At 34.2% G+C, this 16,877-nt stretch overlaps 1 protein-coding gene across 7 annotated transcripts in view; it reads right to left on the bottom strand.

Annotated features, from left to right (window-relative positions):
- Positions 1–1,704: 1,704 nt before the first annotated feature.
- LOC106661115 (disheveled-associated activator of morphogenesis 1) overlaps positions 1,705–16,877 on the bottom strand; it is a 62,974-nt gene continuing 47,801 nt past the window's right edge. For 5 of the 7 annotated variants that reach the window (XM_014384317.2, XM_014384316.2, XM_014384310.2 and 2 more), the window contains 15 exons: positions 9,294–9,512; positions 8,728–9,237; positions 8,326–8,607; positions 8,120–8,240; positions 7,927–8,059; positions 7,743–7,869; positions 7,433–7,630; positions 7,003–7,347; positions 6,839–6,895; positions 5,874–6,010; positions 5,346–5,811; positions 5,212–5,273; positions 2,868–3,060; positions 2,632–2,802; positions 1,705–2,126 (listed from right to left, as the gene is read on the bottom strand). In XM_014384317.2, the coding sequence (XP_014239803.1) occupies positions 1,839–2,126; positions 2,632–2,802; positions 2,868–3,060; positions 5,212–5,273; positions 5,346–5,811; positions 5,874–6,010; positions 6,839–6,895; positions 7,003–7,347; positions 7,433–7,630; positions 7,743–7,869; positions 7,927–8,059; positions 8,120–8,240; positions 8,326–8,607; positions 8,728–9,237; positions 9,294–9,512 (3,309 nt within the window). In that variant the 3' untranslated portion in view covers positions 1,705–1,838. The remainder of the gene's footprint in view (positions 2,127–2,631; positions 2,803–2,867; positions 3,061–5,211; positions 5,274–5,345; positions 5,812–5,873; positions 6,011–6,838; positions 6,896–7,002; positions 7,348–7,432; positions 7,631–7,742; positions 7,870–7,926; positions 8,060–8,119; positions 8,241–8,325; positions 8,608–8,727; positions 9,238–9,293; positions 9,513–16,877) is intronic. The other 2 variants (XM_014384311.2, XM_014384314.2) reach the window with 2 other exon arrangements.

Below are 16,877 nucleotides of genomic sequence, written 5' to 3'. Positions count from 1 at the left end.
AGATGGCGCAATGCCGGCCCAGTAAGTGATCCTGTGCCGGTTTAACATGAGTTCACCGATTCGCAGACTAATGACCATCATCAACTCTGTCTAATTCTTTGTCTGGCTCGCATTTTCAATTTCCTTCAGCTGGATTCTCAATTCGCTCTTTAATTATAGCAAGGCTTTGAAATACGATTTAGGCAGTTTCATTTCCTGGCAATGGGACGACTGCTCTTGTCAGAAACTTGCTTCATCCGCAGTTTCATTTCCCTTTAAGCCAATGTTTGATTGAACCCAGCAAAAACGAATCTGCGTTCCACAGTCTGTTTTTAAGTTGTCAATTAATTGTCTAGCGGCCTCTATAAAGGGTTATTTTTTGTTTTTTATGCAGTCCAAACTTATTTTGCTGTCAGTAAATATTGTAATTGTATTTATATCGCTGTTTCACTTCGTCCGTGAATATTCAGCTGCCCATTGGAACACTTTTGTTCTCAAAAGTTAATATCCGTACATATAGCTATTTTGTAAAATAATTAAAATAATATTTATTAACAGAGATTTATAAAAGGGTTTGTTAATAAATACTCTTAACTTTAGCAGATATTTATTTTTATTTTCATCACATCACAATTATATTGTTATTTTTTTTATTCTTTCAAAATTTACATTATCTTCTCTACTAGACTCTACGCTTTACACATACATATTTATTTCCTTCTTTCGCATTTTAATACAAAAAATTACTAAAAACAAATAGAAACATACAAATATGTACAAAATTACAAACTTTTCTTTTATATTTAAAAAATTGAAATGTAATTCCCTTAAACTATACAAATTGTCTTTAAAAAGAAAAATTTTCTTCTTTTTTTTTCAACAATTTGTATTTTCTTTTTTCAGTCACAACTTACAATTTTCGTTTTAATTTTGCGTAATAAAGGTTAACGTTAAGTTTATCAATATGAACTACGCTCTAATTACTCGATCCTTTTTATCTCATGGTAGTGTTGTATATTTAAAGAAATTCTGATAGTTTTTATTTTCTATATACAACAATAACTACATTATATGAAGATGAGTTAGTTAAAAGACTCTAGTGATAATCATTCTTTCATAAATGTCATCCTAAATAAATTGTAAATCTTTAATAATGGATAAATTGACCAGGTAATACTTGCGTTTTGTTTTCTCCTCTCCGCAATTGTTGAAACACGCTAGGAATTTGAGCTTTCAAGTATTTTACCCTTGATGCTTAACAGACAACATGGAACGTTTCATTCAAAAAATAAACGACATCGTTAATTATCTTTTTATAGTTTTTTTTTTTAATAAATAGACTAGACATTTTTTTCAATTCTTCCAAACTAGACGAAATTAAAAATATATTCAATTTACCTTGGTCCCCCTCCAGAATAAAAAACTTCATTTTTTATTAAAATTTATCCGTTCTGAAAATTGAGTTAAAGCTCAAAAAAACAATTAGGCATAAATTCAAAAACGAAATGTTAAAATTTTGTTTAAGGTTTTCTTTAAATAACAAAGTTAATTTTTAAGAACCTTTCCATGGTCAAATCATTTCTGTATGGAATTTTCAACAATAAATTTTTAAAAAAGATTTTTTAAGGTTGAATCGCATTTTCTTTCCATTTTCAACAGTAATCTTCTGTTTTATAAACTTTTATACAAAGATATTTTAAAAAACAGAGCCAATAAAAAGAAAAGTTAATAAAAATAACTTTATTTGAGAAAATCAATTTTGTAAAACCTCTTTGGTTGTTTGAATAAAATAAATTTGACGACTAGCATCTTGTGTTAAAAATATTGGATAAAATCTCGGTAAGGTTTGATTGCATAAATTAACTCTGGATTCTGGAAATCACTCGTTCGCGTGAATCTTCTCGGTTAAGGGAGTTGCGTCGTGGTGGCGATGCGTTGAAACGTGATTTGCGACTTCTTTTAATCTTATCTTCTCCAAATACGTCGCCAGTCCTCAGAGCCGATATGAGATCATCGAATTCACCCTTAGCACCGTTCTGGCCTTTTCCATTCTGAACGCCGTTGTGCATTCCGTTGTGTAATGCAGCTCCAAGCTGTGACTTTTCAACAGTCCTTGAATTCTTTCTTTCCATAGTCCTTTTCTTCATCTATAAAAACAATTTTATTAAAAACAAGAAAACTAATAAAAAGACATCATGCGGTGTTGAAACAAACATTCCAAATTGTGCCAATTTATTACAAAAACATTATAAAAATTCCTCTGCCCCCAAAAACATTCCAGTGATTCCTTTTCCAGTATAGTGCTTAGTCCTCATTTTATTTATTTTTTAAAAATCAATGTTTACCATTAAAGCACTAAAAACATCCGTTTTGACTCAATTTTGACTAGAGCAATTTCAATTTGAGTATTTTTAAAAGATGACATCCCATTGATCAATTTTGCCAGATCCAACTTTCTTCTTCGGGAGTGCGTGTGTCGCTGCAGCAGCCACTACGCTGTGGTTCCTCTTGCGTAACTTTATCAGCTCCCTCATCTGTCGAGCCCATTGCCCACACAGTGGTCAAAACAACAACTTATGGTACACGAATTGTCTTATATATGCATAGTCAATAAGGTAATTATGGCTAATATCTCAATGGAGGAGTATTTACCTCGGCTTCCTGCCTGGCTCGTTTCTCCTCCTCCTCCTTACGCTTTCTCCAGTTCTCATTATCAGTCCGTGCATCAGCGAAAGATATTAGGAAGGCATCAAAGATACCAAAAAAGTCGTCAGGCTGTATCGAAGAGTTGTCTTCACCAAATGTCCGAACAGCACGGTCAAACTAACCAGAATAATATCATTATTATTAATTATTTTTAAAATTAAAAAATGTGAAAGCAAGTTTACCCTTGTTTTCATATCATGAAACATGTCTTCCAACTCAGTCAACCTGCACGTTGCAACAGCGACAAAATCTTTCATCACAGGGAGGAACCTGTCACCAGGAACAACCGGTTGAACTCTCTGGAATTCCAGTTCTCTTTCAGCTTCCTTCAAGTTCACTTTGAGTTGTGACATATCCTTTTCTAACTCCTGCAGACTGTAAGCAAACAAAAAGATACATGATTGTTTCAATGATCCGATAAAAATCTCTAAACAGTTGGGCAAATTATGGTTATCATAGGCGATTATGAAACACCACTGACATAACCTTGCGGCAAGTTGAACATAACCTAGAAAATGTAGTAAGTTGTTCCTGTGATGAAAAGTGACTAGCACAATATAAAATCTGCCATTATTTTTTTTTAAACTGAGATTCAGTGTTCTACAGCACACTTCCCAAAATATAAAGCAAAAACAGTCAAAATAAGTAAATCAGGCTTCCAGCACACCCATACTAAAGCTCCTTCAGACTTCATCAACCAGAGCACACTTAGCACTTAGGGTGCTCTAGGAAATTGTTTCACACATTAAAGGACATGAAAAAAAAAAAAAAAAAAAAAAAAAAAAAAAAAAAAAAAAAAAACTATAAGACTGCAGTGGCCTTGTATTTGCCACACTAACAATTGTGGGTTTGAATCTTGACATAGCACATGAACTTTTAATTGTGAATAATATGGAGAAAATATTTATTGTAAAGTGATTTAACCCCTCGCCCGCAACACACAACAGATAGATGGACCCCCCCCCCTATTGTGTTATTACTTCATTTACTTCTTTACATGAACAAACCAGGGGTACAAAACTTATTGAAATCAAATACCAAGCAGTGTGAATTATGTAATAGTTTCTTGATCATGTATTATAAAATAAACAAAGAGATGCCATTGTCGATAGTAAGGTTAGTGACGTAGTAAGAAGCTTGACAATTTGTCTGAGGACTTTTGGTTGGAAGGATTGGATATGTTGGATGTTGGATCCTGCAACTGCCATAACTTGGCAGTTCCAGTCTGTCCAAAATAAAGTTAGCATAGCTTTGATGGTCAAGACAGATTGGGTCCTAGAAGTCCATGTCTTCTATTAACTTGTCTTTTAAGTCTTGTGGGGGGGATTCCATGTCAGTCTGCTGTTTATGTATACTCCTAAGTATTCAACTTGACTGGAAATGCAAGACTGTTTTTTCAAGGTGAACGTACACTGAGTATATTTTTCATTCAGTCTTGTCTTGGACATTTTGCACCAGTCTTCCATATGCTCAAGGTGTTCTTAGTTGAGGTTGCTTGTTAGAAGAAATAGTCGAGTCATCTGCTACGTGGATGATATTGGGATGTATAAGTAGGTCAGCAGGGTAAATGATTGGACCAAGAATGCTCCCTTGTGAGACACTGGCTTGTATCTGACTAGGTTAGGTAGGATTTCAGGATAAGCAATAAGGACTGGGAAGCGTTTAAGTGCCTGGATGCTAGACCCTATTAAAAGCATAGCTACATCTAGGAATACACCCAAGCGATACTAATTGTTCTCTAGTGCAGAGAAGATGGCGTCAACAACTCTGAAACAGCTGGATTGTGGAATGATGGAGACGGAAGACAAATTGGTGAAAGTGAATGATTTTATGAGTATCTAAGATGGGTATTAAGCACACAAAATGATTTTGAGGAGTTTGGAAATTGTTGGAAAAAAAGCTGATGGGTCTGTTGGAGAATACGTGGTTGAGAGGTTTGTAAGCATTACTATATTTTTAAAATTGATGTATTTTAGATCTGTGGCCAACATCAAAAGAAAAGTTCAATGACCTGCAAAAGTTGGGCAAATATTGCTCAAGAAAAATGGGAAATTTCTACATAATCTACCCATATTCATAAATACAAATGTTACCATAAAAGTGTTTTATGAAATTGTGTTTATTTAATATTTGTGGTATGTTGTCAATTAGGCATACACAACAAAATATTTTTCCTAAGCATTTTTTTTATTATGGATTATTACAAAAAATGACAACATGATTTTCCCCTGAAATCTTCAAAATATTTTAACTCTTGGAGGTGGCTCACAGCCATTTATTCCCTTTAAAAGAGTTAATTTCAGTCAATAAAAGCTATGTGACTCAGTAATTTGGTCATTACTGATCATTTTGGTCTGCTTTGCTCCAGCAGTACTTGGCAGACCAAAATGATCAATAACCAAATTACAGGTTCGCCACCCTGAAGACCACACAGAGAAATCATATAATGTTCGATTGAGGATATTAATAAAAAATAAAACCTAAAATATTGCCAGACTAATAATTGTGACAACAAAAAAGACTTACCTGACTTTTGCTGCTTCTTTAACATGTGGCATGTCTTCTTCAAGTTTCAGTGCATCCTTGAACTACAAAAGAAATCCAGATTTTTTGTTTTGTTTGATTTTTGTGTTATAATAAAAAAAGGCATTAAAACTTACTTTATTTTGTAAAACTTCAACTAAGTAGTGCAAAAGGGTGGTTCCTTTACATTGACTTGACTTTGTGTCAGCTAGTCGATTGAGCGATCCAAGTCTGAAGCCGCAAGCATTTCCCCTCGCACCCCTGTTCATATAGTTTCCAAGGGCGAGGACAACCTCAAGCACTTTGCGTAGTCGGCGTGAACGAGTCGTCTCCCTCGATGCTTCCATAACGGCCTTGATCCGCGGTTGGACCTCACCCGTCCAGTGGTAGAACCGTTTTTTAAAGTGGAGACATCTAAGGCGCTGTTCGTAATGAGGGATCTTTGATATTTCATAGAGAAACCTATCGGCACGTGCGAGGTTGTCGATTTCCTCAGAGTGTTCTTCAAGCAGAGCGGCTTCTTCAGAGCTTGGCGTGAACTTGAGTAGCTGTTCAACCATATCTGGTGGCAGTTCGTCCCTCGAATCCATGCTCATGATCACCCTGCGACAAATTAATTTTATATAAATCTGCATTTAATTATTTTACACTAAATCAAATCATACTTTGTGATTTCTTCATCGGAGAGTTTCAGCTTCGAAAGTAAAATGGTGCAATTTTGAGCCCTTCGTCCGTCTATTACACTAAGAATTTTGGTTTTGTTTTTTCCCAGTTGACGTAAATCTTCAATTGAACCTTCATTCTGGAAAAAAATTAAAAGCTTAGAATTTAAACATTTGACAATGAAATGACTTTCTTCAAAACAATAAAAAAAAGGGGTTAAATAATATTAAATACACGGACAAAGTCGTTATTTACCGTTAAATTTCAAATAAAATTTTTTGTTTTTCTTGGTTTACTCAATGTTGCTACAAGTAAAATTAATTCTGTATTCAAAATTTGGATAAATGAGATAAGTTTTCTACAACTAATTCAACCGTTACTTTTTTTCGTGTATTCTAATTCATTCAACAGAATAAAAATTAAGTTGAAAAAAATTTACATTTAAAATTGTATCATAAATTGGATAAAAATGGGATAGAAAATTTGAAAGATTTGAAAAGATATCGTGTTAAAAAAAAGAATGATCGTTAAATGTTTGCCATAGATCATCTATGATCATCCTGGTTTACCATTAGAACCTTAAAAAGGGAAAAGTATACACATACAGAAAAACTAACAGTTTGACCACTAAATTTGGTTAAAATGACAAAGAAAGTGAAGATGATGAGCCAGGATGAATAGAAACGATCAGTACAATATTTTCTTTAAACAGTACTCTTTCCCCTTTTTAACCATCATAAAATTAAAATGGGATCACTATGGTTTATCAACTTATAGTTATAGTGCTATATAACAGAAAAACAAAAATAAACGCTAATTTTGTTTCTTTGTCAAATCTATCTATAATTGCTATCTATAAAAATATATTATTCTATATTTAAAGAAATAAAATATGAAACTGCAAAATTATTGCAAATGATAGGTTTTGATGGTTGATAGGCAGTGGAAAATAAATCTTAGAACTTACAACCTTCTGAGATTCACAATTTTCTAAATCGTCTTCTTGACTTTTACGTTTAAACCCCTAGAAATTTTAATTATATAACATCTTCAAATATATCGATGACTTGATAAGGAATATATATGATGAGAAAAAAATCCATTTTTTTATATGTAATTTTAGATACTCACAGCAACACCGTTTTTCTGGTAGGCGCAGAAAAGGCGATCGATGCTTTCAAGGTCCATACAGTTGTAGAGCTTGGTGTCGTCCAGTTCGGTCCATACAGTACCGGAAAGTTTTGTGTCAGGGAGCTTGGACCAGTTGAACGACTTCAGTGGGTTCGACGGCTTTGGCACGTTCTTGGCTGGTCTCACTGTCTGCTGAGGCGGTGGTGGGTTAGCTGAAAGGACAGGAGGGCCGGGTGGTGCCAACGCCGTTGGAGGAGGTGGCGGCGGTGGCAATGGCGCAGCAGGAGGTGGAGGTGGAGGTGGTGGTAAATGATGATGACCATTGACCATGTTCAACCCTTCAGCCTATTTAGAACAATTCAAACAATTTAAAATATGGAAAGTTTCAAAAACCACTTATTTATTTATTTATTTATTTTTTTAATTATACCTTGGTATCATCAGGCAGGCTTCCTTCACTCAGCAACACTTCAAGTCGCCTTCTTTCCCTCTCTTCAAGCTCCAATCTATGTTGAAGTTCTGCTGCAGAGTCTTCAAGTGCCGATACTTTCTGCCTTGTTTCTAAATGTGCAGCTGTCTCTTTTTCAAGCCTCTCTTTAGTCCTTACCATACTAGCTTCTAAGTCTTCCTACAATTAATTTAAAAATTGTTTAAAGACTTACACTATTATTAACCAATGGATTTTATGATAAAATAACAAAATTTATTTTTGTACGTTTGAGTAAAAATATATTGCATACTTTTTCTTGTATCTTTTGGTCCAGCTCCTGCTCTTTCTTAGCGAGTTTGCTTGCCATTTCAGTATTTTCTTTCTCAAGCTCTTCTGCTTTTGTTCTTGCAGCAATCAATTCTTCTTCTTTCACCAACCTGGGCAAAATATACGTTTAGGATCTAAATTACAAAAAATGCAATAAAAATAATTACAATTGAACAATCTCTTTGACATTTATGTCTACGATTGACACGTCGTGGTTCGTTCCGTTGTCAGTCTGTGTCACGATTTGCTGTACAATCCTATCAAAGAGGAGCCAATGCTGGGGCTGGCTTCCGTAATCCACTAAACAAACAAATAACCATTAATATGGAAAATTTCATTTTAAAAATGGTAAATACGGACATGGAAGTAAAAGAAAATGCTGGAGTAGTGAGAGCAAATGTGGATACGCAGCGGTATGGCTAAGTTTCCTTCTTACCACTTCAAACATCGAGGTCGCACTGGTCAGATCAAAATCTTTGTCCTAAAAAAAGAAACCATTTTTTTAAATTCTAGTCTCAATTCAAATATCTAAAAGCAAAATAATTTGAAAAATTTAGCTCTATTACCACATTGAATTTTCTCTCTAGCTCTTTCTCATCTTCTTTTCTGAGCATCTCAAAAAAATCTATGTGCCTGTCAAGGTTTTGATTGTCGTGCTTTCTCAGTTTTTCAATGACGTGCTGTATCCCAAGCATCATGAACTCATAGCGAAGGTGTAAACGAAACTCGAGATTCTCCTGACCTGGCCCATAGCTAAGTACTGCATTTACAAAAGACATTATTGCCGTTTTGAGATTCACCTCATCTCGGTATAGACCAGTCCATCGGTCTAGATCATTGATGATGCCCTTAAAAAAGTAACAAATCAAATATTAATCTATAGGATGCAAATTTTGAATAAATTGTTAAATTCAAGTAGATTAAGTATTTAAAAATTAAACATTGTTAAATTATAAACATTTTCATACTTGAAATCTGCATCGCTCAGAAGTGAAAGCCTGGTAGTGAGTCATGGCATCAAGGACCTTTTTATGCCCTCCTGGCACGAGACATACAGCTCCTAAAATTTCTAACGCGGCAATTTTAGTTTTGATGTTTTCTGAACTTAGGCTTCTTGCAATAGTTTGGATTGCGGTGGGATGAGCGAGGACATGTGAACGCCCGGTTGAGTTGTTCATAAGCGCTTTCACACATCCAATGAGCGAGGTGTGTACGGTCGACTGCGATGTCGTGTAGTCCATTCCATCGAGAAGTGCCAGAAGGGACGTGAGACCGCCGGATTCAAGAAAACCCTGTACAAAACTGTGAGGCTGAGTCCTCAATGCAGTCTTCACGCCATCTAGGGTCCTCGTTGCCGTCGCCAATTGTAAATCATCAAGCGCATCGCACTCATTGGCCGGAGTAAGTGACAAGTTCTTCATTGCTTCGATGTAATTTTCTGGCAACTGTGATAAATCTGTTTGTTGTCCTTCGATATCCTAAAGAAAAATATTATTATAATTTTATAATCATTATTGTGACACTATTATAATACTTTTTTCTGACTGCAGTAGATTTGCCATTTTTTCTCCTTGGGCAATGCCAGCATCGCAGCTTTGTTTGGTGCTGTGAGGTCGAGCTCGTCAACCAGCTCAGAAAATTTGAGGTTGAGTTCATCCTCAGGAGGAATCGGCTGAGTAGGGGTGAGAGTCTGGAGGGAAAGGGTACCGGTTTGGTCGACGACGCAGTATGTAATTTCGGGCGGCTCATCGTCCTAACAACAAAAAAATAAAATAGCAAAATTTGTTTTTTTAACGAACACATTTTTAAATTAGCAGAGAAAACATAAAAAACGTTCTTTTTTTGTTTTAAATTTATCTTAGCTAACACTTATACCCAAAGTATAACCTGAAAGTTTATATGTATGGCTTTTTTGGAATACAAAAAGGTGTTTAGCTCTTTTCCTACAACACATTTATTTAACCCTGAGGAAGCAAAATACACCTCAAAAATCCTGAGAATAATTAAAGAAATGTGCAAATACTCTAAATTAATTATTGGAGAATATTTTGACATCAAACATGGACAAGGGGTATAAAACAAAGTGTAAGACTCAGCAAGATGGAACTATACAGGGAAGGAGAGAAGACACGCTTCTTCATTTTGTACATGACATCATAATATTTACAGAAACTCCTGAAACTTCACGAAACATACATGATTGGAAAAAGAAAGTCTTCAAACACCTGCAAAATGAACCAAAATAAAAAGACAACCAGACAGAGGGAAGAAAACTACAATACTTTATGGAAACCAATTATTTAGGATAGATTGAGTTTCAAGAATAGAACAGGAAAGGATTTAGCAAGAAGACCAACCATATCTTGAAAGAAATACTGGGACTTAAAAGAAATTATTAAAATAATAATATATCCTATAAAATGAAAGGTGCTGGACAAGTGAAATGTCTTATCTACAGATCAAATTACTGGCACAGAAGAGACCCTAGAAACGACTCAAAGAGCTTTAAAAGAGCCTCAGAAAGGAACTTCACAGGTACAAAGATAAAAAACTAAAGAAAAGCACAAAAATACAGCAACAGACAAAAGTGCAAGACATAAGAACACTGAGTTCAATCAGTGAAATGAAAATGGGTAGGGCATATTATGAGAGATGATAAAGATAAATGGGTAAAAGCTGCAGATGCCTAGAAATCATAACTTAGAAAGAGATAAAAGGAACAATCAAAGAAAAGATGAAAAGAAAACTATTATAACTGAATAGAGGTCCGAAGATTGTCCCCTGAGCAACACCGATAGTTATTTGTATAGATAGTTATTCAAGCTGGGAGAATTTAATGTGAAGATATCAATTTTGTTATAAGCTCAATCTTATAAAATTGTTTCTTTTTGCTAGCTCCTTCAATAGCAAAAAGTGTCAAGAATCCTCTGATTTAAAGGCAAATCGTTTATGAAAATGAAGAACAGAAGAGGTCCCAAGATTGACCCCTGACCAACAGTAATAGTTATTTCTTCAAGCTGGGAGAATTTAATATGAAGATATCAATTTTGTTATAAGCTCAACCTTATTAAATTGTTTCTTTTTCTAGCTGCTTCAATAGCAAAAAGTGTCAAGAATCCTCTGATTTAAAGGCAAATCGTTTATGAAAATGATGAACAGTAGAGGTCCAAAGATTGACCCCTGAGCAACAACAATAGTTATTTCTTCAAGCTGGGAGAATTTCTTGGATAACTCGACTGCCTGCTTGCTATTGTGTAAATATTTAAATATCAGTTTGTGGTAAGCTCAAGCCTTAATAAAATTGTCTCTTTTGTTAGCAAAATGTGACAAAAACAATCAGATTTAAAGACCACTGGCTTATAAAAATGGTGAACAGTAAAGGTCCAAAGATTGACTCCCAAGCAACACTGACAATTATTTATTCAAGCTGAAAGAATTTATTGGATAATTTCACTTCTTGTTTTCTATTGTGTAAATATGAAGATATCAGTTTTGTTATAAGCTAAAGTTTTAATTAAATGTTTCTTTTGCTAGGCGCTTCAATAGCAAAAACTGTCAAGGATCCTCTGATTTAAAGGCAAATCGTTTAAACGTATAAAAATGGTGAACAGTAGAGATCCAAAGATTGACCCTCGAGGAATAACAATAGTTATGTCTGCAAGCTGGGAGAATTTATTGGATAATTTGACAACCTGCTTTCTATTGTGTAAATATTTAAGGTATCCGTTTGTTGTGAACTCAAGCCTTAATTAAATTGTCACTTTTGTTAGCAAAAAGTTACAAAAAGAAGAAGAAGAATAAGAAATCTTATGAAAATGATGAACAGTAGCAGAAGTCCCAAGATTGCCCTGTGAGCAACACTGTTAATTATTTATTCAAGCTGGGAGAATTTATTGGATAAATATGAAGATATCAGTTTTGTTATAAATTCAAGCTTTCATTAAATTGTTTCTTTTGCTAGCCGCTTCAATAGCAAAAAGTGTCAAGAATCCTCTGATTTAAAGGCAAACTGTTTAAGAAATGACTAACAGTAGTAGAAGTCCCAAGATTGAACCCCGAGCAACACCGATAGTTATTTCTTCATGCTGGGAGAATTTATTGGATATCTCGACTGCCTGTTTTTTTATTGTGTAGAATATGAAGATATTAATTTTGTTGTAAGCTTAAGCTTTAGTTAAATTGTTTCTTTTGCTAGCTGCTTCAATAGCAAAAAGGGTCAAGAATCCTCTGATTTAAAGGCGAATCGTTTATGAAAATGATGAACAATAGTAGAGGTCCCAAGATTGACTCTTGAGCAACACTAATATTTATTTATTATTATAAGCTGGGAGAATTTATTGGATAATTTTACTGCCTGTTTGTGTAAATATTTAGATATCAGTCTGTTGTAAGTTCAAGCCTTAATTAAATTGTCTCTTTTGTTAGCAAAAGACAATGACAATGACAAGAACTCTCTGATTTAAAAACAAATTGTTTATAAAAATAGTGAACTGTAGAGGCCCAAAGATTGACCCCTGAGCAACAATAATAGGTATTTCTTCAAGCTGGGAGAATTGATTGGAAAAATCGACTGTCTGCTTGCTACTGTGTAAATATTTAAATGTCAGTTTGTTGTAAGCTCAAGCCTTTATTAAATTGTCTCTTTTCTGATTTAAAGACAACTCGTTTATAAAAATGGTGAACACTAGAGGTCCAAAGATTGACCCTCGAGGAATAACGATAATTTATTTATTGTGCTTATGTTGTAAGCTCAAGCCTTAATTAAATTGTCTCTTTTGTTAGCAAAAAGTTACAAGAAGAAGAAGAAGAAGAAGAAGAAGAAGAAAGACAAATCTTATGAAAATGATAAACAGAAGTAGCAGTAACAAGATTGCCCTGTGAGCAACACTGTTAATTATTTATTCAAGCTGGGAAAATTTATTGGAAAATTTTTCTGCCTGTTTTCTATTGTATAAATATGAAGATATCAGTTTTGTTATAAATTCAAGCTTTCATTAAATTGTTTCTTTTGCTAGCTGCTTCAATAGCAAAAAGGGTCAAGAATCCTCTGATTTAAAGGCAAATCGTTTATGAAAATGATGAACAATAGTAGAGGTCCCAAGATTGACCCTTGAGCAACACTAATATTTATTTATTATTATAAGCTGGGAGAATTTATTGGATAATTTTACTGCCTGTTTGTGTAAATATTTAGTTATCAGTTTATTGTAAACTCAAGCCTTAATTAATTTTTTTTTGTTAGTGGCAAAAAGGCTCTGATTTACAGACAAATCGTTTATAAAAGTTTCAAACTGGGAGAATTTATTGGATAATTTAACTGCTTGGTTTCTCTTGTGTAAATAGGAAGATATCAAGAAGGATATACAATTCATTACAGCATCAGTGGTATTTTTTGTTTGAAAATGCAAACTGTTCAGGCTTTATTAAATTATTTCCTGCTACGAAACTTTGAATCTTATCTAATTAAATTGAAGAGGTTCGTAAGGAGGTCAATTGACTTGATTTTTTTTTTTTTTTAAAGAAGTGGCCCCATGATGTTTAAATACTAGTATGAGTAAATTTCAGGCTTTCATGAAATTCTAGCCAAAATGGCCGCACGAATATTAAAAAGTAGTGTTAAATGAGTCAGTAATAATTAACCCCGTTTGGCCTTATTTTGATTTTTATTTTGAAGAAGAGCGAAAGTCAAATTGCAAATGGATAGTTCAGTAAATGAGAAATCATCCGCGGATGATTTTCTAAAAAGGGACATCTAGGATGGAATGCCTATGAAATTAGGTAACTAATACCAATGTTGGAAGCTCAAGGCTAATTTTTCAATCGGTTGTGTTTAGCATAATTTTTAGGTTTCTCTTTCTTTCTTATAGTTTTTCTTTGAAGTCTCCTACACTATTATTAACCCATTTAACTCTTCGCCTTTCGCTTGAAAAAAGTATCATATTTTGCCTAAGGCATAGAAACAACAGTTACTGATTAAATCAAACCTAACCCGCGTAAATAAGAAATTTTGACGTAATTTGACGACCTTTAGAATATCCGCAAATTATGGGAAATAAAGGAGAAAATTGGCCCGTGTGTCACCTTGTACAAAATCCATCGTAAACGCCCAATTCGGGCTTTCTTTACAAAAAGGCATAATGAGATAACTTGCACTTATATCCAATTATCAAATTAATGGATAATAATTAGACGGAAAATTGGTTCTGAAAAGACTCGACCGTTTCCGACCTTGGTGGTAGATCTCGCATAATAACCCCCGATTAAAGCTCGTTAACAAAAAAAGAACTTCAGTTACAAACACGTAAGCTCGGCTATAAACGCGTGTTTGGAACCAGTCCGGGCGGTAGTCTGTTGCAAATTAGAGTCTACCGATGTGTAATGAGACTGTTCCCGGTCCTGATGCTGACCTTTTTTAGTTTTTACGATGAAAAAAACTGACGCCTGACGCCGTCACAGTCACAGATTTCCTAGAAGACAATGCCCAAAAGGCACGCTCGAGACCACAAACCTCCTCCCCGGAAGTTCCGATGGTCAATGGTCAATGGTCCGATCCGACCAGTGCTGAAAACCGCCGATCCGTGTTTAATTTTTAATCCTTTATTACTTTCCATTACATGCACTACAACATCCATTCGGTTTACTATCTTTATGCTAATCAAGTAATATATGCAGAACACGTAGCAACATGAACTTAATCACTTTATATAAGTACCAGGAGTTTTTTTTATTATTTACTTGTTAGAGTCATTTAAATGTAACGGAATAAATAACGGAACTTTATCTCTAAAGTTAAAAGTTTTAATCGATAACTTATGTTCTCAATATTGTCAATTATTCTACTGTTTAATTATCTGCCTATTGAAAATTATTTCCCTGTCTCGTAAATGATTCTGTTTTTTTATCTTGTACGCCCTCAATTTATATTTTATTTTTAATAGACGATTCTCCTTGAAAAACTACCAGCCTGAGAGGAAGTAATAAAATAAATTAAAAAAAACGTTAAAAAACAGCCTCTTTAGTGAGGATCAATAAAATCAAGGATGTAAAGCCGGTCCCGAGAGTGATTTCAACGCCATAAAGACGAATGTTCTAATTACGCTAGAAGGCTCGATAAATTAAAAGAAAACGTCTATTCTATTCATCCAGCGATATCCTAGACAGAAGAAGAAATGCACTTGTAAAAGAAATTAATTATGGTCTGTGCGTTTTCCCGTGTTTATGCCCTTGGTTTATGACGGAAGTGCCTAATAAACCTCCATTGCCAGGGGAAAGTAATAAATAGGTGCCAAGATGTTTATTAGAGGATTGGAGAAATTTGCACACAAAGAAAGATAGCAGTATTTATCGAGTCAATACTATCATTAAAAACGCCGGAAAGTATAAAAAAAATTTTGAACAAATACAAAGAAAAAAGCTTACTTGTTCTAAAACAAGCAGAGACCTGATTGAGAAGTCTTGGCTTAAAATACTGCATCTTGGAGAGCCAAAGAATTAGCGAGGTAACAAGGAAACTGCTATTTTTAAAGGGGTGTTTATTTTCCATGGTAGTTGGCAACAAGGTATCTAGGTAGGGTTAAATCACAAAGGTTTACAGAATTTAAGGTTCAATGCTATGAGGTATCTAGGTAGGGATGAATCACAGAATTTAAGGATCAATAAAGGTATGGTTAAATCACAAAGGAATACATAATTGAAGGGTAGGTACAGTATTAGGTAGGGTGGGTTGTCACAAAGGGCCAAAGAATTTAATGTTAAATGCAGTGGCTTACCTCTAAGTAGGGTTAAATCACAAACGACCACACAATTTAAGTATAAATTTAGGGTAGTAACTAAGTAAGGTTAAATCACAAAGGACGACGGAATTTAAAGATAAATTTAGGGAGGTTACTAGGTAAGGACAAATCACAAAGAACCACACAATTTAAGGATAAATCTTGGGAGGTAACTAGGTAAGGTTAAATCACAAACGACCACATAAATTAAGGATAAAATTAGGGAAGTATAAGGTAGGGTTGAATCATATAGGACCACATAATTTAAGACTACATGCAGAACAGTATCTAGGCAGGGTTAAATCATAGAAGGACACAGAATTTAAGGCTACATTTCGGGAGGTAACTAGGTAAGGTTAAAACACAAAGGATTTAAACTTGTTAAAGATAAATTTAAGGAGGTATCTATGTAGGGTTAAATCACATAGGAACACAGAATTTAAAGATAAACTTAGGGAGGTAACTGGGTAAGGTTAAATCACAAAGGAACAAAGAATTTAAGGATAAATCTCGGGAGGTAACTAGGTAAGGTTAAATCACAAACGACACAGAATTTAAGAATACAATTAGGGAAGTATCTAGGTAGGGTTAAATCACATAGGAACAAATAACTTAACACTAAATGCAGAACGGTAACTAGTAGGTAAGGTTAAATCACAAAGGACCACAGAATTTAAAGATGAATTTAAGGAGGTATCTATGTAGGGTTAAATAACAAAGGAATACAGAATTTAAAGATGAATTTGGGGAGGTAACCGAGTAAGGTTAAATCACAAAGGAACAAAGAATTTAAGGATAAATCTCGGGAAGTAACTAGGTATCGTTAAATCACAAACGACCACAGAATTTAAGAATAAAATTAGGGAAATATCTAGTTAGTATCAAATAGGGACACATAACTTAAGACTAAATGCAGAACGGTAACTCGATAAGGTTAAATCACAAAGGTCCACAGAATTTAAAGATAAATTTAAGGATGTATCTATGTAGGGTTAAATCACAAAGGAATACAGAATTAAAGGAATACAGAATTCAAGGATAAATCTCGGGAGGTATCTAGGTTGGGTTAAAACAGAGGACCACGCAATTTAACGCTAAATGTACCCCAAAATAGTATGAATCAAATCCGAAAGATAGCAGCGTTAAATTCAAATTTACTTGACCTATCATTTCTGTACCATACTTTCAAATTTTTACGTTCTGTATATGGTTTTGTTACCCCTAACATAATAGAACTCTTGTTAAATTGTTTACAAAACCTGTTAACTACAAACAAATATATGAAAATATGTTCCGACTTTTCTAATTGGAATCGAAGACATTAGAATAGCTAATCGCTTTGTGTC

Source organism: Cimex lectularius, unplaced genomic scaffold, assembly GCF_000648675.2.
Source record: "Cimex lectularius strain Harlan isolate CLEC.00 unplaced genomic scaffold, Clec_2.1 scaffold47, whole genome shotgun sequence".
NCBI lineage: Eukaryota > Metazoa > Arthropoda > Insecta > Hemiptera > Cimicidae > Cimex > Cimex lectularius.
The sequence above is the reverse complement of the archived record's forward strand: the minus strand, read 5'-3'. Positions and strand labels throughout refer to the sequence as shown.